At 33.0% G+C, this 20,456-nt stretch overlaps 1 protein-coding gene across 1 annotated transcript in view; it reads left to right on the forward strand.

Annotated features, from left to right (window-relative positions):
* Positions 1–741: 741 nt before the first annotated feature.
* Positions 742–20,456, forward strand: part of LOC127736090 (uncharacterized) — a 47,051-nt gene continuing 27,336 nt past the window's right edge. Inside the window, exons 1-13 of the mRNA XM_052246608.1 lie at positions 742–947; positions 6,677–6,885; positions 7,815–7,910; positions 10,671–10,773; positions 12,808–13,006; positions 13,673–13,862; positions 14,209–14,304; positions 14,726–14,943; positions 15,727–15,844; positions 16,762–17,767; positions 18,525–18,614; positions 19,032–19,340; positions 19,799–19,959. Coding sequence (XP_052102568.1) covers positions 824–947; positions 6,677–6,885; positions 7,815–7,910; positions 10,671–10,773; positions 12,808–13,006; positions 13,673–13,862; positions 14,209–14,304; positions 14,726–14,943; positions 15,727–15,844; positions 16,762–17,767; positions 18,525–18,614; positions 19,032–19,340; positions 19,799–19,959 — 2,919 coding nt within the window. The 5' untranslated portion in view covers positions 742–823. The remainder of the gene's footprint in view (positions 948–6,676; positions 6,886–7,814; positions 7,911–10,670; positions 10,774–12,807; positions 13,007–13,672; positions 13,863–14,208; positions 14,305–14,725; positions 14,944–15,726; positions 15,845–16,761; positions 17,768–18,524; positions 18,615–19,031; positions 19,341–19,798; positions 19,960–20,456) is intronic.

The raw sequence follows: 20,456 nt of genomic DNA on the forward strand, positions 1-20,456 counted from the left end.
GTCAGCCTCATATGAATATAGGAACAAGTTGGAAAGAAGAGGAACACAGTTGGTTCTTTGGGAATGCCGATAGTTTGTTGAAAAACACGTCCTCCAAAACGTAACAAATATGTTGTCAATCAAAATATCACTTGATAAGGTCAGTTTCAGAGAATTTTTTTAATCAGAGTGATTTTTTACCTCACTTACTTAATGTAAAACTTTTTCTATATACCCTTTAATTTGAAACAAAAAAATCCTACTTTGATTTATTGTCTAAATCGTAGCTAATATGCTTCTTCAGATTAAACGAAAAAACTAATGGTTTAAGAAGACAGTGCTTTATAACCTGTAGATGTAGATGTAGATGCTACACAAATGTATACTGCAACAGCAAAGACTGTCTCTAACTGTCTGACCAACATATCCATTTTGAGCTGAAAGTTAGCTATGTTGTGAAATTTCAATCCTTTTGCGCTTACATATATATATTTCAACACGGTATATATACCTTTTTAACCACAAATATGTAATTTGTTAAATAAATAAACTTAAATAATATGATTTATTAAAATGTGCAGTACAACATTTACTAACTAGACACCGTAACGGCAAGGAATGTAATTATTACGTAAGGTCACTATACAATATGTCAGTTAGAACTATCTCACGATGCATATTGTATTTTATCTGTTTAATCATATGACGTTTGTGTAAAGTTTAAATTTTAAAACGGTTTTGTATACCTTTCAACAACAACCACGTGATCGGACGATTTGACTGTGACAAGTCGACATAATTCCACATGTACAAATTAATGAATGATCATATTTTTCCGTAAAACATGATACGTTTTTTGTGTTTGTTTCTTTTTCTTGTAATATTTGTGGAATGTAGAAATATAAAACACAAAGAAAGTGAAAAAGAAAACTCCGGATCTATCAACTTTACACCTTGTTTAGATAAAGGTAGGTAATATTTAATTGCTATTTAATACAGATTGTACACAAGGTTCATATTAGTTAAATAAAAGTATAAAGATATAGCCAACATATTGATTAATAATAACCGATAAGTTTTAATGTACAAAGGTGGATCAAACATCAAACATTAATCAAACTATTTCTGGAACTTTATTAAAAAACAAATTCGCTTGAACTGTTTTTTTTAAATTTGATTTACCTTATTGCTCTTGAAAGATTTGATTTTTTTCCTTCAAAAAAATCGTTGTATATTCTCACAACCAAAGATATGAATGGGCATATAAAAATAGCTTTAATTTTGTTATTGTCTTCCTACTATTATATTTGCATATTATCAAGTGTCGGATTTATAAAAGTACCTTTTTTGTTTTAAAAAAAAATGAACTTGTGTTCCTCTTCTATATACCCAGTAAGTGGAACCATTTTCTCATTTGTTGTACATCTAAGAAAAAATATAACTGACAAAGTCTTTAAACATGTATCTACCATGCCAGTTTATTTTCGACTTATGAGTTTGAATGTCCCTTTGATATCCTTCGCCTCTCTTTTACAGAACAACCGGATTTGTAAAAGTTCTATGAGAGACACTTATTGTAAGTAAAGCAAAGACAAACCGATGTTTTCACATAAATCATGGCTGTATGACCTTACCATGCTGGCCAGTGACCTATACAGTGGTCTTAATCACAATCATAAGACCCCTGACATATGATATAATGTTTTAGAACAATACAGACTTGCTATATATATGTTCATTTGTCCCTGAACATGGCTGATAATCATTTAAGCTGTCTGTCAAATCTGCTTCAATAAAGAAAAACAGAGGACAAATGATTGTCATAAAATTAACTGCATCAATGGTGTGGATACAAAACAAAAGCAAGTTTACTTCATTTAACAGATATTATTATGCCGTTCGTGCAGTTGTCATTTTGAATTATGAATACTTGTTTATCATTTTAAATGGATGTAGTATTTAATATCCCATGAATTCTAAATGGTGCGATACCGAATACGTTGATAGTACTTATGCTATTTACTGAAGTTTTGGCTGTATATTCCAAAAAGTTCACGAGTATTGAACACCGGTAGACTATTGTTGTCACTTATCTATATTTCTGTGAGAAATGTTTTGCACTTTTAGTCTTAAAACTCAATGATGAATTGATAAACGTTAGCTTTTAACAATAACATTTTTTATAAATTAATGAAAACCGATGCACACATTATTTTTGTCAGAAATTATGATAACAAAGACTGTAACTTAAAAAGACACACTGTTTATACTAAATATCTACATCTAGATCAATGCACAAGACATTATTTCATTGTAAAATTGTTTACGATGTCTATGATCCCAGTATAAAGAACATTTTACAAGTATATCAAAGTGAACATAAATTAAACCATACAGTAACTATTTTACATAATTTCTGATATTTGGGAAACTCAGGTCAGCACCGCCTTCTTGGATCTTCAATCTTTATTGCGAATTTAAAAAGCTTCTGTTCAGTACTGTCCAATGTTTACAGGTAATTGTCTCATTCTCTGAAAACAATACATGTTTACCTTAATATTAAGGTTTATAGGTACTTGTATTTTTTTCAGAAACAAGTGCCTTTGTCGATGTTCTACAATTGAATGAAAACTTAAATATAAATGGACAATTCTCATAACACAATATCTTAGAATATTATATTGATATAACTATAGTCAAATACTATTTGGCAAAGACTTCCATAAGGTGGTATGTCAATAGGCCATTTAATGTTGATGACCTTTGAAGGGATGTTAAAAAATATTTTTGACAAGATAATTGTTCTCATTTCACTTGACTTTTTGTTTGTTTAACGTGTTTCTTGTAATTTTTCACATAGAAAATGTACGAAGAGATAATAATATACACAAACCGTAGAAAAAAAATTGAATCGTATATAGTAAATATACTAGCTACATCATGTTATTTGATACGACTTTCCAAAGAATAAACAAGGGGAACCTATATTCATGGGACTGAGAAATAAAAAATTGACAAACTATATGTTTTTTTCCATTTTGAACAAAGTTACAACCAGATCTTTACGAAAAAAGTAGTTGGAAACACTCAGCCATATGTCATAGTTTTAAACACAATATCTCTTCTTTTCCGTCACTATTGTCGTCTTTGAGATGCAAAATTGCTTTTTTCTTCAGAAAATGCGTGTACCAAGTCAGTATATGACAGTTGTTTTCAATTCGTTCTGTTGGTTGATATGGCCGAGCGTTTGATTTTGTCAGGTTTAATGGACTTCCCCCATTCTGAATTAACATTTGAGATCGGTATTTTTGTTAATACTTTTTTAAACATTCTATAGAATGTACCATCAAGGACAATGTAAACATTAATGAGCAATCAAACCACAGAAAACTTCAAAAGATATCAAAACGTCAACGTCTTCAACACTGTGCTCAGTGCTCCCTTTAAACAACCGGGCCAAGATGTCTATGATAGTGTCCTCGGACTAGCTTTAAGTAGCTGCTCGTACTTTTAGATCGGTACTTTGTGTCTTTTTTCTTTATGTTAGTAATTTTTGTACTTCTGATGAGTGAAGCCATTTACAATAGAGACTTTACAGTTTGTTCTTAATGTGTGTTTTTTACACCACTGTCCCAGGTTAGGGAAATTTTTGATAGCTCGATCACAAACATGTTTAACCCCGGCACATTCCTAATGTGTCTTTTCTATGTCAGGGGGCCAGTAATTCAGTGGTTGTTGGTGGTTGCTGTCTGTTATATTTGCTTTTGTTTATTGATTTGTCATTTTTAAGGCCATTGGTTTCTGATGGGTGAGAACAGGCAGTTGTCTCTGAAAAAAACTTACCTATAGACTTTAACATAGGTAACACATTTTCAGAGACAATTGCCTGTGTGGTTGAGCCTTTTATAGTTGACTTTACGGTATTGGTTATTAGCCTTGTTGCTTACACACACGTTATTTGGACTCTGGTGTAAAGTTGTCTCATTGGCAATCTTACCACATTTCCTTATTTTCATAGCTAAATCCATCTAAGGTCAATTTTCTGAGAGAATTGGAACATAAGTTTCTCAATAATTTCTAAATTGATTAACGGAGTATTTAGGAAGGGTATCTTATAAATCATGTTACCTCGGAAGCAATGACTATTGTGCTGATGATACACATGGGGACTACTAGCTGCAGCTTCATCCAGTGTTAGAAAATAAAATTAACTCTTTTTAAATTTTTAAACCTTTATAAGAAACGCTTAAACCAAAAGAATATGTATCGATCCAGTGCTAGAAAAATTCTGTTTGATATGAATATGTTTAATATTGATCGATCATCGCTACTGTAGAGTGAACAATGTGTAAATTATTTTTATGACAATTTTTTTCAATATCGATTGCTACTGCAGAGTGACTTAAAGAAAGATATAAACTAACCAGAGATTTGCCTTTATACGCAAAACCTTGAAATTCACTGTTTGACAAATACATATTTTAAGTGAACTATATCTTTTACAAATTAAATCGAAACGTACTATTGTTCTAATTGGAAATATTCCAAAATAAAACTGCAAAGACAAAATATGTATGAGTAACCTTTTAATCAAACAACCTGATTTTTTTTCAATTATTCAATCTGAAACGGGAATTTGTGTAGATTATTTAATCTGAACCGGAATTTCTGTAGATTGTGTACATAACTTTCACTTTAACCATAGTAAAAATACATTTAGTTCATGTAATCACCTGTTCGATCACACCATATCATACGGTCCAAAACCTCTAGTCAATGGGCTTACTGCAAGTTTAAACGCCCATAATATTCAAATATATTTATGAATGAAATTCCATAAAGGTTCATATTGACCGCACTTGATATTCAAATAAGTTCAATTTGACTAGATAGAAGGAAATAAAACGCCTACATAAAGCCATAGTTTCAAACACACTATGAAAAAGGTCAGAGTCAAATGTTATTTGAAGGGTTTTAAGTCAGGTAAATTACCATTTTTAAATGTGTAATATGATTTTTATTTTGCGGATGCAAGTACAACCGGTTGTTCGGAACAATTCGTTACATCCCAGCTCCTTTGTTCTACCAGGGGTGATCTGAGCCGGATCACCCCTTCCAGATCACCCTAGCTTGAGTTTCTTTGTTATGCATTCTTTCCTTTGTTCTGTAACATTTTGGCGGGAATGTCAAATCCACAATAAAACATAGATATATTCAAAAGGAAAAGATTTACTATCAAAATTTGTATAGGAAAAAATCCAGTGTCTATGCTGGGAATCGAACTCAAGACCCACGTGTCATACCACTACATCAGGACGACTGGAAAAAAAACTCTCTTTTAATTTAACATATATGTATAAACATTGTGTTCGGGGCTCATAAAGGGTATATACTATAAAGTAATATATAAAATATATTATAATGATTGTGTGCCGTTCTAAACTAGATTTTATGAAGCGTAAATGGGTTTTTATCTAATCTAGAACAGCTGGGATGTAAAATAGTTATCCCATTCGGACTTGGTGTGTCAGTGTAAGATCACCCTCTGGCCGATGGTGATCTTACACTGACACACTGCGTCCTCATGGGATAACTATTACAGATTGATTGTCAGAACAGAAATAACGGTGTAAGTATTATCACTTCCATGGTATCATTTATAAATGAAGCATATTACAAGATAAAGAGGGTGTATTTTTAATCACGGACATGTGACTTGTACAAATAGTATATCCTTATATTTTTGTATAAGATGTTTTTTAGTTCCCAAGAATGAGTTCGTTTCTGAGTATTGTCTCTTCATAACATGGGTATTGTGCTTTAATTGCATAGGTAGTACATGTTTCAAATACTTTGACTTCCTAAGAAACGTAAAATGATGCCCCAAAACTACTAGGTCAGTTTATATCGGATTTATTACAAAGAAAGGTCCACAGTCGCCACAACGAACCAGACTTTTATTACAAATCAACCATTTTTTCAAATGTTTTAGAAAATATAATTACCAAACGATATTAGGAAGACACAAGACCCAATTAAACCAAAAACAGAAGCAACACGAGCCTGACTAAACACACTAGTGATACCAATGTTGTTACTAATATCAAACATCATATACGAATAGTACAAAAAGTTATATAAGTCATGTTACCGTCAAATAGGATGTTAAACTTCAAAACGATAAAAAAATTACATTACATATCTAATTTTTAAGAAATGTAATATAAACAATAGAAGTTACAGAAATTTAGATATAAAGTATCACAAAAAGCTAGATCAAAAGCAACATGAACCCCAATTGAAAGTAAGCAGTCCGTGTTACACTACTGGTGCATGGCACTAATAATTTTGTTCCTGTCATGTAAAATTCTAGAGGAAAAAAACCCTTAAACGTGTCCGTTCTCACACAGGTTTTGGTTTACAACTATGCTGCAAATTTAAACCAATTGCTAGGAATATTGAACCGTTCAACGGCTGCTGAACGTTGAGCAGGATTGATTAACCCTACAGGGTCACCTAATTTCAATTCCAGTTTGTACGCTATTTTAATACTTTGCAACTAATCTCCACAAAGAGTAGTGCCTTTTGGGTTTATTATCAGATATATCAAATGGTATTGCCCCTGTTCTATTAACCGTATTTTTTAAAAAGTAAAAGGCTCTTCAAATACTAGTAATAAACAAATATTTCTTATTAGATTGTAAAGAAAAAATCAATACTTATGGAAATACCAAACATCAGAAACATCGACACAGATCGCACAGATCACACAAGAGACGACGACATGGAAAGAAAAAAACAAAACAACTTCCACTTTCCAAAGGATTCCAATTACAAGAGGAGGATCATAATACAGCATATGGATGGAACAGAGATTCTCATGTCCCAAGAGGAGTGTCACGACTGGTAATGGATATTAAAACAAATATATTCATTTGACAATAGGTTGTTCTCAAAGAAATTCTTCTTGAATGATAATATGAATTACCATGCCAAATGTTAAGAGTATTATAACAATTCACACATTCAATGATCAAGCTTGCCTGTTTAACTTGTATTCTCAGTTTAAACAAAAAAATGACAAATATTAATGATGTGTCCTGGTATTTTGTATCGAATGTTTATATCAGTGGCAGTGTAAAAAGTCATTGACTAAAACACCTCTATTTAAAAAGATTTTAAAGGTACATATCCTCTTTGGTCAGGTTGTTGTCTCGTTGGTATGGTTGTTGTCTCGTTGGTCGGGTTGTTGTCTCGTTGGTCGGGTTGTTGTCTCTTTGGTCGGGTTGTTGTCTCGTTGACACATTCCCCGTTTCCATTCTGTATTCTATTCCATTCGATGGTTAACATTTCTTTCTTGTTTTCAAAAAGGTTATAGGCTGAAAAAGGGGTGGTAGTTGCTTAAGATGAGACAACTGCATTTTTGCTCATTTGTTCTGTCACCATTGGTATAATATACTTTTGACTATTAAACTATTGCTGGCTTAATGTCCAGTGGCAAATACTTCATGCATATTCAGGACGAAATATACATTTGAAATAAATATATTTTACTGATCTTCATATATACAAATGTAGCAGCTTTGTTTTATTGAACGATATTTTATGGATAATTCTACAACACGATTAGAAAATTATGAAGTAATATTTTTCAAAATATTTTATCGATTCACAAATTGATATGAATATACATCGCAATTCCTTTCAGATATTTTTTTAACACCATCTTCAATACACATTTGAAAATTCAATGATATAATGGTATATGCAAGTTCTCTTGATGTTTATCAATATCGTTAGTATTCTATAATCCAACCTCTGTTCTTTTTAAACAGGAACACAAATTGCATCCAAATATTCGGCATGCTGCAAAAGAGTTTATGGATAATTTACAATCAGTCCTGAAAAAGATCCAAAGCAAGATCAGAAATGTACGTATTGTTGTATTTATACCTGTTTGTTCTTATGTTAAACAGAATATTTTAATGCCTACTTAAGTCCAGTGACAAACCAGAATATTTGAACAAAGCTATCTAACGATGACTTTAAGCAATGTGGTCTATTTCTTAAATGCATTTCGAGCATTGCATGAATTTAATATGTTCATTTACAGTTCGATCTAAGCGTTCATAAAACAATTACATAGCTATTAAAATGTAACAAATGAAAATTCCCTTCAATAAAATAGGTCAATAAAGAACTCAGATTTACCGGAAAAGTAAATATTATTCCTGCTAATCATGAGACATCTGTTTAGCTTCATTCAGAAAAAAAATAGGGTGTGATTGACGAACGAAGCCATTAGTACTAGTCAAAAATGACGAATTTAGCATGAACTTTTGTGGCTCGTGAAAATCACATGTATAAGATTTTAACAAATGGTATGGAGAAACGTTCTTATAGTAGATTTTTCAGTTAACACTTCTATTTATTCAGCCACCCAACGACATAAACTCTCACCACCTATACTGTAGTGGTTATCATAGAACAAAAATAAATGCGTGTTTAATTATAACATATATTATAGTTAGGAATGCTGACTGTTTGTTGTATAGCATTTTCACCAGTCATAATAATTGTCAATCAAAAAGCATAAACACCGCTAATTATATGTTAACATCAGATAACATAACTAACATCATAAAGTCCACTCATTGTAAATTTACATAATAATCAGGCTCAACACTCAATGTCCAAGAATTTGAACAAGGTTAACTATATTTGTGATTGTGTTAAACTCAACTTTACTGGGTCGTTTCAAAGTCAAATGATATAAGTATCACATTTACTTTAAACATATTCCATTTAGGAATGTTTTGAATTACCAACAAGAAACCGATTAAACCTTCTTCCTTGATAAATGAAAATATATACATCTTAACAGGCAAAACCTCCTACACGTAAACAGTAAAATACCCAAATTTACATTTATCCATTTTTTTCACATTTCACTGCACACGATGAAAGAAAAACATGCACGAATTATAACGTTAAAGAAACATGTTTATTTATAACATATGCTTTTAATTCACACATAGTCCTTATTCTGGGTCAAGGTATAACAAATAATTGTTTATTTAGTCTATGAAAACAACTGTTAGATAACTATTGTCTGGTTTTATGTACAGAAAATAATTGTCAGATGAACATGTGCATTTTAAAATTTAAAATTGCTGAAAATTGAAAACTACACAAATCACAAACATAACCAAATTCACTCACTGCAGTATATTACTTATTTAGCTTAGAAATCTTATGTTTTGGTTCTACTGCACCTTAAGTAGTTTTGGTCCTACTGCACACACCTTAAGTAGTTTTGGTCCTACTGCACACACCTTAAGTAGTTTTGGTCCTACTCCACATCCCTTAAGTAGCTTTGGTCCTACTGCACACACCTTAAGTAGTTTTGGTCGTACTGCACACGCCTTAAGTAGATTTGGTCCTACTGCACACATCTTAAGTAGATTTGGTCCTACTGCACACACCTTAAGTAGTTTTGGTCCTACTGCACACACCTTAAGTAGCTTTTGTCCTACTGCACACACCTTAAGTAGTTTTGGTCGTACTGCACACGCCTTATGTAGTTTTGGTCCAAATGCACACACCTTAAGTAGATTTGGTCCTACTGCACACACCTTAAGTAATTTTGGTCGTACTGCACACACCTTAAGTAGCTTTTGTCCTACTGCACACACCTTAAGCAGTTTTGGTCCTACTGCACACGCATTAAGTAGATTTGGTCCTACTGCACACACGTAAGTAGCTTTGGTCCTACTGCACACACCTTAAGTAGTTTTTGTATCAAACTTCGCAAACTCATTTTCAATTAGAAATGATATCGGGATCAGCTTCATTGCAGCCCAAAATATAAAACCCTTTGAGATCGTAAAAAAATTGAAAACAACCAAAACTGTCTACAGTCAACTTTGCCTATAAGGGACTTACAATCTAAGCTTCAGTACAACTTACAGTGATTCATTAATTAACATTTACAAGCAAAAATCACTCAATAAGCACTGGCTTCTGGAATGGTGGTAACACAGGGTACTCATATTCCACCATCTGCGGTACCCAACCATTGGAAAAACCCTGTATGGTACTGATTTCCGCACTTTCTAAACGTGTGTCTGAAATAACTTCCACAAGGTACGCTCGATACCGAAATCAAAACAGCATAAATAGTATTTATATAAATGTAAATACCGGTATGCCTCTGTTTCCCTTTCGGGTAATGCTAACACTGGGTAATGAAAAGAGCATGACACTTTGATTTATTCAAAAACCTAAAGACCACTATATAATACCTTAATCTTTTTTTAAGTCAAGGGTACCACCGGTTAGTAGCCAGAGCTGAAAATTCGGATATCGTTCTATTTAAATTTGCTGTCATGAAATTTCGAAATTCTCCAAAATGAAGGAATATATCTCCCTCACGCAAAGCACTGATTCCTTGTCCGGATCTGGCTTTACTTTTGCTCTTTATTTTTTTTATTTTAGCAGCTTTTCAACGTTTGTATTGTTTTGGACTTTCAAAATATTTTGGACTCGAGCATCTCTGAAGAGACATTAATTGTCGAAATGCGCATCTGGTGCAATACAATTTGTACCGTTTATGTTTAAATCAAATAAATGATTAAACCCTGCAGTTACAGAAATTTTGCATATATGACTTTTTGTTGTTATCATTCCAGGTTGATAATGAATATATCACGGTGGGGAGTAAGTCCCGGGAATCTATGATGGAAGTTAGAAAAGAGTTAGAGGAACTTACAAAGGAAAACAACGATGTATATGGTCAGTATTTGAACTGAACAGTATTTAGACATATTAATCACTACCCAAAGGTTTATATAAGAAATGATATATGATCATTAACATTACAAACATTAGATTTCCGTAACAATTGAGTATGTCTGTATTATTGTCATTAATAAAAAAATAATAATAATTGAAGCATACCCAGTCGGTGCATGTTTAAAACATTAGCATTGTTCAACTGTACATACCTAAAACATTTATACTGCCCAACAGTACAAATAAACTCATCATAGATACCAGGGTTGAATTTTTGTACGCCCTTCGCGCGTTTCGTCTACAAAAGACTCATCAGTGACGGTCGAATCAATAAAGTAAAAAAGGCCAAACAAAGTACGAAGATGAACAGCATTGAGGAACCAAAATTCCGAAAGGTTTTGCAAAATACAGCTAAGGTAATATATTCCTGGGAAAGAAAATAAATCCTTAATATTTCGAAATGTTCAAAGCTTTGTAAATTGTTAACTATTTATTATGACCATATCAATGATAGTTCATGTCAACACAGAAGTGCTCTAATGGTGAGTGTTCCCATTCATATATAACCTGGCTGACCACGTTATAACTAGTGACATTAACATTGTAAACAACGATTCTCTACGAAATGTGTCCAATATACTATGAGCCTTCAAATACATACTGGAAACCAAATCTCAAAATGTGAATGGATAATGTTCAGTGTTATCGAAGACAATAGGCAAAACGTGAAAAAAAGACATCGATATTTTCCCAGTGAAAGGTCGATTATAATTAGAACCCAACAGTACAGTTGTATCAGTATGGTATATAGTCCTATATAGGACATATGGAAAATATGTCCGTTACTAGGACTTCTCACGTTAAATCATTGAACTGAAGTGGGACATCCGGTCAGAATGGGGAAGTTAAATCCTAAAACTCGTCACAGGCACTTGTCTCTGAAAAAATTCCTACTATACCTTAATATAACATGTTATGTTAAGGTATTGTAGGAAATATTTTTTTCAGAGACAAGTGCCTGTGCACCTCTTGTAGGGAGAGTGCCACGCTCTACCTTTGCAAATACTCTCCGAGGGGTCTGTAGGTGGCCTTTTGAATGGACAAATGTCTGCTCCATATCCAACATACTCTCATATTCTATTCCAGTCAAAACTTCCCGACCTCTATCCCGGTCGATTTACCGTTCAGAAGAGGGTTAACATATTACATATATACTATAACTACCAATCTGAAAAAATACGATCATAATTACCCCGACAATTTCATTGTATAATACAGATTTAGACAACCAGAAAGGGATATCAAGGAATTTCTAGATAACTTGACATGCAATAGTATATAAATGCGGATGGAATTGAATCCATGAAATATAATAATTTCGATAATCAAACAGACAAAAACAGTACAGTACATGAAGTAGTACACATATGATAAGTCATCTTAAGAATTAATAAATTAAAACAAAACATGACAGCATACAACTCAAGCAGGGCAGGCAATCCATTCGGCAAGACTTGTCGATTATAGGAAAAGAACGGGTATGGCGTAAGCTTAATTGATTGCCCAACAGAGTAACATATTAAAGGCAGTTAGCACTTTTTCGCATATTTTTCAAGAGTCATATAAATTCATCCATGAATAATTTCTTTTTCCAAACAGAGTTTTTTTTTGGGGTATATGATGAAAAATAGTTCTCTTAAACTTGGTTATGATTGCATGTTTTGAATATGTCGTTTAAATTCGGTTATATCATGGGTTCTGAATATTGGCATTTAAGTCACGACAGCTTCTGAGGTAATCCCTTTAAAATATTTTTTTGCTTTTAACCTTTCTGAAGCAATTCATTGGTAAGATAGAAACAAAACATAAAAGCTTATCCACGATATCGCTGAAACAAGAACTTAATTCCTATGTTGTCTATTCTTGTATAGAAATAAGAAGATGTGGTATGAGTGCAAATATTACATATTATAAAATTAAATCACCTCTAGTTTATAACTATTGACAACTTCCAATGAAACAAATTAATTATAGATGCCTTAATGGATGTGTCACAGCTAGTCCGGTATGTATATAGACGAGCCCACGAGAATGGCTATGCTGGTGCCCAAACCATGTCTCTGAGAAGTTTTCCACAGATGACGTTTGTTGACTTTAACAAAGAACTTAGAAAATATCAGATGACATATTGGAATGCATCAAACGTTTACAATAGTGTTATGGATTTACAAAGGTATGATTTATGATAATATATTTAATACATTTTTTCTGTTTCATCATTATGCCTTGTATTTGTAGGTATTTCTATTGATTTAATTATCGAGTTTAAACATGAAAGACACCTATACTCAATATAATTTATAATGAAAATAAAGTATTTACACCCCCACTATGAACAGCTTTACCATTGTCGGTTCATCCGCACATGTCCTTTTGTCTGTCCGTCTGTTTGTCTTTCCTCCATCCTTCCGTCCCATGATATTTTCGTCGCATTTTTCTCAGAAACTACAAATAAGATCTTCATAAAGTTTGTATCATGCTTCATCTGAGTATGTTATACCGTGTGATACTTTATTGCACCAATCAGTCGTCAACTTCCTGTTTACCGAATATTTATAGCGGACCAGTATCATTAGTGAGCAATAGCTCACAGTCCCTTATTTTAAAAACTAGGTTTGCAACATTTCAACAAACGACAATGGCACAGTTATGGGAATAATTACAAAAACTTGGATAATAATTTAATGCATATATAGATAGATAACCAAAACAAAATGTGTTATAAGCAATAATGAGCTTTTCAGTGTAGCATTCTTGGTCGTTTTGTCTTTCTAATTATGTCTGTGACGTCTGAAAACATTTGATGCGTATACGTATTTTTTCATATTTCATTTTACAGAAGAGGAGTACAACAAGATGCAGCAAAGACGAGTGTCATGAGCAAAGTAAAAGACAAAAGTTTGTCTGAAAAATTCCGGTATTTTGAAATGTATGATCTGCAGCAGAAAGTGCGACTGATACTTCAGAAGGTCGATTCATTGTCTGGAAATGTTTTTATACCACTCCGTAGACGTTTAATGAAATATAAGGTAAAACACACATTATTTGTAATTTGGTTGTACCACTGAAAGCCAGGTTTGACTAAGTTGTGTTTGTTATTTACGAAAGCTAACAAAGAATTCATGATAAGCTTAGTAAACACGCAAATTTTAATTAATGCATTGACTGCATATTCACCGAATTCAGATGTAATATTAAATGTACTTAAATTTCCTCTGGAATCTGAACTTATCTGTTAAATTTCTTTTTTATTCTCAGTTTTAATATGTAAGGCATTATAATGTCCATGTTAACTCTCCAAAGTGTGTAGGAATCTGGAAGTGTTGTGTTACCGTAATATGGTCGTCCTATGATTACGTACTTTGTTCTTTACAGACAATCAAGAATAATATATCAGACAGAGTGAAGCACGCTAGATATCTAACTGGTCTTGCACATGCATCAACAAAGATAGCTAGAGATACATTCCAGGTATGATCTACCATAAGAATGGATAAATTGAAAAGTTCAAATGGAAACATACATTACCGAAACATATCATTTCTTATTTATATCAATCAAGCTATCTTTCTATGGTCTTCTTTATCAAAAATTAAAATATCAAAAATACCGAACTCCAAGAAAAATTCAAAACGGAAAGTCCCTTATCAAATGGCAAAATCAAAAGCTCAAACGCATCAAACGAATGGAAAACAACTGTCATATTCCTGACTTGATACAGACATTTCCTTGTGTAGAAAATGAAATGCCGGTATCAGTCTAATTACTTCAAACTTCTGCAATATTCCTGATACATAGCAGTGCAACTCATTTTGTTTTTAAAGCATTCTAAAAGTTTTAGACTTTTATAATTGATAAATAAACTTTTAAAACATTAAACTGTTCTTTGAAGTTAAACAAGAAATACCACCACAGAATGAAGAACGACGGACACCATAACCCAGCAACTGGACAACAGAACCCAGCAACCGGACACCATAACCCAGCAACCGGACACCACTTATCAAGGCGTCATAGAAGATCTACTGAACATGCATTTATAGAGGTTCTTGTTCAAAGGGCAATTAGAAAATCTAAGCACTTGGAGGAAATCTCTAATGTTGTATACAGGTAAAAATATAAAGGAGTGTCTCATATTGTAAATAGGTTATCATAAAGAGGGTGTGTGCGATGTTGTATATAAGTAGTCATACAGAGGGAGTGTCTGATATCATATAGATGGAGTGTCTCTTATTGGATATAGGTAATCATCTAGAGTGAGTGTCTGGTATTTTAAATAGATAATCATACAGAGGGAGTGTTTGGTATTGTAAACAGCTTAACGTGAAGAGGTGAAGAGGGAGTGGCTGATATTGTCAATAGGCAGTGTCTAACATTGTAAAAAGGTAAACACATGGTAGGAGTCTCTGACATTGTAAACAAGTGAACACATGGAGAGAGTGTTCGACATTGTGAGCTTGAACAGGTAAACACTTGGAGGGAGTGTCTGACATTGTACACAGGTAATTATTTGAGGCAAACATATTTTATTAACATATGGAGGACTAACCTTATTTCAACATTCACCACTCGAACGTTTCGTGCAATACTTGGGTACTCACTGACATCACTGCTCATGTTAAAGACAGTTACACATACAAATTACCTGATGTCAAGGTACAAATTCAAAGTCTTACTGTGTTAGTAGACAAATCATAATATGACAATATCAAAACCGCTTCCAAAGAAAAATCCGAATTCACACGACACAAAAATAGAGCAAAATTGTCCTGAATTATCATTAATTGGGGAGTTGAAATATTTTTTCTGAAGCAAATTGTGTTAAATCAAAATTATGTTTAACATTCAATGTTTACATCGGAATGATTAACTGTATGTTTTTACTTTTTTCAGCAAGTTGGCCCCTCTTCTTCCAAAAGCTGGTGCATTTATCAAAGATATGGAAAGTGGAAATGCTGGTACCCTCTTACAAATTAGAAACATCATTGACAAGCTCTCAGCTACATTAGCTGTACGTAGATATATATATACAAGATTCTTTAGCAAAAACATATTTCTAGAGATTCCACGAAAAATATAAAATTACACACGTTTTGGTAGAAATTTATAAGGATTAAATGTGTTTAATCCTATGGTATCATCTTTTAGACACATTTCTCAGAAAAATGTCAAGAGTTTTAATCAGGGTGACCAAAACCGCCAGATATTTCTGTAAAAGATATCAAACATTGCATTGATAAAAGTGTAATATGAGTTTTAAAACTACTACTACTAACAATAAAAATATAATGATGATGATGATGATGAATAAATATATAATACTTTTAAACTGAATAAGTTTTCGTAAATGATTGAAAAGTATATGCACAATTCGTTTTGAAATAAGACTTGACCTGTTTATCGTTTTTCCAATATAAATCATCTAGACAAAAAATATTTATATTGACAGAAACTAGATGATAGAATGGATGATGTACGAGTATTTCTAAACGACACTAACATTTTAGAAGCACGTTGTCAGGAGTTGAATGGCGAGAGTGAAATAATGAGATGTGAAAAGCATGGTGTCTTTGAAGGCTCTGGATCTGGAGTTTTAAAACTCATATTACACTTTAATCAATGCAATGTTTGATATCTTCTACAGAAATATCTGGCTGTTTTGGTCACCCTGATTAAAACTCTTGAAAGTTTTCTGAGAAATGTGTCTAAAAGATGATACCATAGGATTAAACACATTTAATCCTTATAAATTTCTACCAAAACGTTTATAATTTTATATTTTTCGTGTAACCGAAAATGCCATTCATGTGTATCGTATATCAATATATGATTGAAAAGTATATGCACCATTCGTTTTGAAATAAGACTTGACCTGTTTATCGTTTTTCTAATATAAATCATCTAGACAAAAAATATTTATATTGACAGAAACTAGATGATAGAATGGATGATGTACGAGTATTTCTAAACGACACTAACATTTTAGAAGCACGTTGTCAGGAGTTGAATGGCGAGAGTGAAATAATAAGATGTGAAAAGCATGGTGTCTTTGAAGGCTCTGGATCTGGAGAAGTTGATGACGAGGATGGAATATTTACGATGAAAAGTACGATTCCAACAACGAAAACCACTCAAAGGATTACTAGCACTACATCTACCACAACTACATCGACAACTACACCTACCACCACTACATCGACAACTACACCTACCACAACTACATCGACAACTACACCTACCACCACTACATCGACAACTACTAGCACTACACCTACCACAACAGATCCCACCTCCACATCAACGAAAACGTCAACATCAACTTCGACAACAGCTTCAACAACAACAACGCCAAAAACAACAACAACTATTCCTTCAACATCAACACCGAGTATAGCATCGTCTTCAACTAAAAGGACAACTACAGCTCTAACAAAAAAACCAACAACAACAGCAAATATAGCAAATGTTAAAATAGTGGAACTAACTTATAAACCTGCTATACAAACTACAGAAAGTACGATAGAGGGAAGCGGAACTACTCAAGACGGCGATTCAGACGAAACAGACAACGATTTTGTTTTCGACAGATCAGATACAGACAGATACAGACCATCAACAACAACATCATCAACAACGCCGACGCCCATGCCAGATAAACATACAGAGGGAAGCGGAACAACTGAGACGGACGGAACAGATGATGACTTTATGTTCGAACAACCAACAACAACGCAATCGACAGCAACGACCATAACTACGACGGCCACGATACAAAAGCCAGTGACTGATAAGGCTACGGAGGAAGGCAGTGGGGAGAGTGGAACTGATATTACCGTTGAAGAGGATAAGAAGAAAGAATCAGAAGAAGAAAAAGAAGGATACTGGTGGTGGAATGATGATCCGAATGTATTATATGACCCAAAGCAAGATTTCAGTAAGTGTGAAGTCAACTGTATCAGTTATATTGTTTGTATTGTTTATATGTGCAAAATTCATCCAAGTGTCAAGTGTCAAGTGGGATGATTTGATTATGTGCATTTAGTTAAAATTTAATCCTTTATAATGGCAATACAATCGATTTTTTCGCGATAAAGTTAGACGAGTTAATTAAAAACTCAATAAAAACACAAGTTTTCCTGCTTCTTTAACAGATTGATACGAAAATTGTTTTTTTAGATGTATATACATGCATTATTTTCTGATAATTCCTATAGTGAATAGAATAAAATGATAAATTAGCTCTAGGTCAATGCGATATCCATCAAAGGCACATAAAACTATGGACATGTGTTAGTTTTCATTTAGTTAATCAATGTCAGGTAAACCAAAATAGTTGCAGATTGAATGATAGATTCTATAGTATGAATTCTTAAGCAATTATAATAGTTCTATGAACATCTACTTATGTTATTATGGAAACTCTTTGAAAACATTTCATTTAAATTTATTAGAAATAAAGTGATTTTTTATGGAAAATGTATTATAGACAGTATTACCATAATTATGTTATTACTTTGGTTCTGATGAAATGTTTATAATTGATATTTGGACAAAAAAATCTAAGTGAGCGATTAAGACTCAAAGGAGCTTTTTGTTTCTATTTTAATAAGAAAAGTGCCTTTAGTTATCTGTTTTAATGAGAAGATATTAATCTTGGTTCAGTTTTTAGATTTATATTTGTCTTTTTTCAGAGGAAAAACTAGCAACACAAGCTTTCAGTGCCCGTATGAAAAGTGAAAAGATATATAACCATTGGGTGAATGTTTCTTTTGGCTTCAAAGGTAACTAAGTGAATAACATGATTTATACAATGCTATCTAATTCTGGTGGAACATAGTCAACACTATATGTCCATCTGTTCGCCTGTCCATTTCGTATTAATTCTTAGTTGAGTTTTTATTTGATCAGGAACCTTCTTATATTTTACTTCCTATATAAACTCATCACAGACACCAGGCAAATTGTTCGTACGCCAGACGCGCGTGGTGGTTGTAAATAAACTCATCATAGATACCAGACTTAATTTGTTTTGTATGATTGAGCATAAAATACAGTTGAAGGTTGATTTTCTCTAGCTACCTACATACATATATGGTAGTTTGGCGTATGTCCTTTTACTCCCATTCGTCTATGATTTTTTTCTAATTTCAAAGCTGACATATGTGAATAAATAACTCTTTTTTTATGTTTTTGTCTAGATGTGCAGAATCGTTGGGCAGACATGACGAGACAGTTGAACCATTTGGGAGCTTACGTCACTGCAGCTGAAGGTCTTAGAATATCATGGCACACTGTAGAACCATACATCGCTGAAAAGATGAACACCTTACCAACCAAGTCATTAGATATCATTCACAAATCTGATGAAACTGTCAACATAAGCCAAAATACACTTATTATTATCAACGAAAAGCTTAACCAGATGTTACAACTAAAGCAAAAACGTTTGTCCAAAACCAGTAACGATGACCAAGGTCCAGCTTTTATTGCCGATTTGATATCAAACGGTAACTTTCTATCACCAAATACATTCTTCTATTGGTTGAACATGTGAAGGACTTTAGTTTTATGTTATGAATGGTTTATTAATTTTCTCATCAATTTAATAGATTCGATACCCTTTTAAACCTTTCTTACTAAAAGATTTGTATATACTCGATATTAACGTTAAGCGAACGAACTGTTGACAAAATTGACCTTTGATAGTACGTCTTAATTCAAATGTGTTATACACAATTTAAATTATTTGAGAGTATGTCTTGTCATTGTGTTAGAGGACATCAAGTTTAACGTTTTGTGTTAGAAAAATGTGATGACAAAATGCAGAATTATGTCCGAGCATCTGCCTTTTAATGCAACCTTCAGCAAAGTGTAATACTTTGTTTTATCACGTTAAATTCAATACATTTAAACAAAAGTTCCCCCTAAAGTGGATGAGATTAATGTCAAAATTATATGATTCTAGTTCAAACGGTGGATCAGAACTCTAAAGCTATAGCTAGACTGCAGCAGATTAACCCTGCTCCATGTAAAGGGGTCCAGAACACAGCATCCAGACTAAGAAGCAGTATTGCGCAGCTCAGATCTAAGATCGATAAAGCTAAGACAATAACTTCATCTATTCCAGTAAGTACAACATAATGATAAAGAATTCTACACCGAATAAGAAAAACTATAATAATCATTTTATTTATTCGAGAGTTTTAAGTGTTTATTCCGATTTATAAAATGATGTTTTGTGAACTTCAACATAAAAATAAGAAGATGAGGTAAGATTGCCAATTTAAAAACTCTCTAAATGGCGTAGAAATTAGAAACTATACGGCCTTCAACAATATTTCAAACATATACCGCAAAGTAAGCTATAAAATGCCCCGTAATGCCAAATGCAAAACAATAAACGAAAAACAAATATGATATACAGCAGCAAACGGCAACCTCTCAATTACAGGCTCTGGACTTGGGACAGGCACATAAAGAAAAGGATGGGGTTCAACATGTATATAGGTGCCCAGCCCTTCTGCAAGTTGAGACAGTGATGTACCATCACACCATAAGAACAAATTGTAAAAATCAGTTAAAAAGGACATTACTCATCAGATCGATACAAAGCACAAAAACAA

The sequence above is a fragment of the Mytilus californianus genome, unplaced genomic scaffold, assembly GCF_021869535.1.
Source record: "Mytilus californianus isolate M0D057914Y unplaced genomic scaffold, xbMytCali1.0.p SCAF_3, whole genome shotgun sequence".
NCBI classification, from domain to species: Eukaryota; Metazoa; Mollusca; class Bivalvia; order Mytilida; family Mytilidae; genus Mytilus; species Mytilus californianus.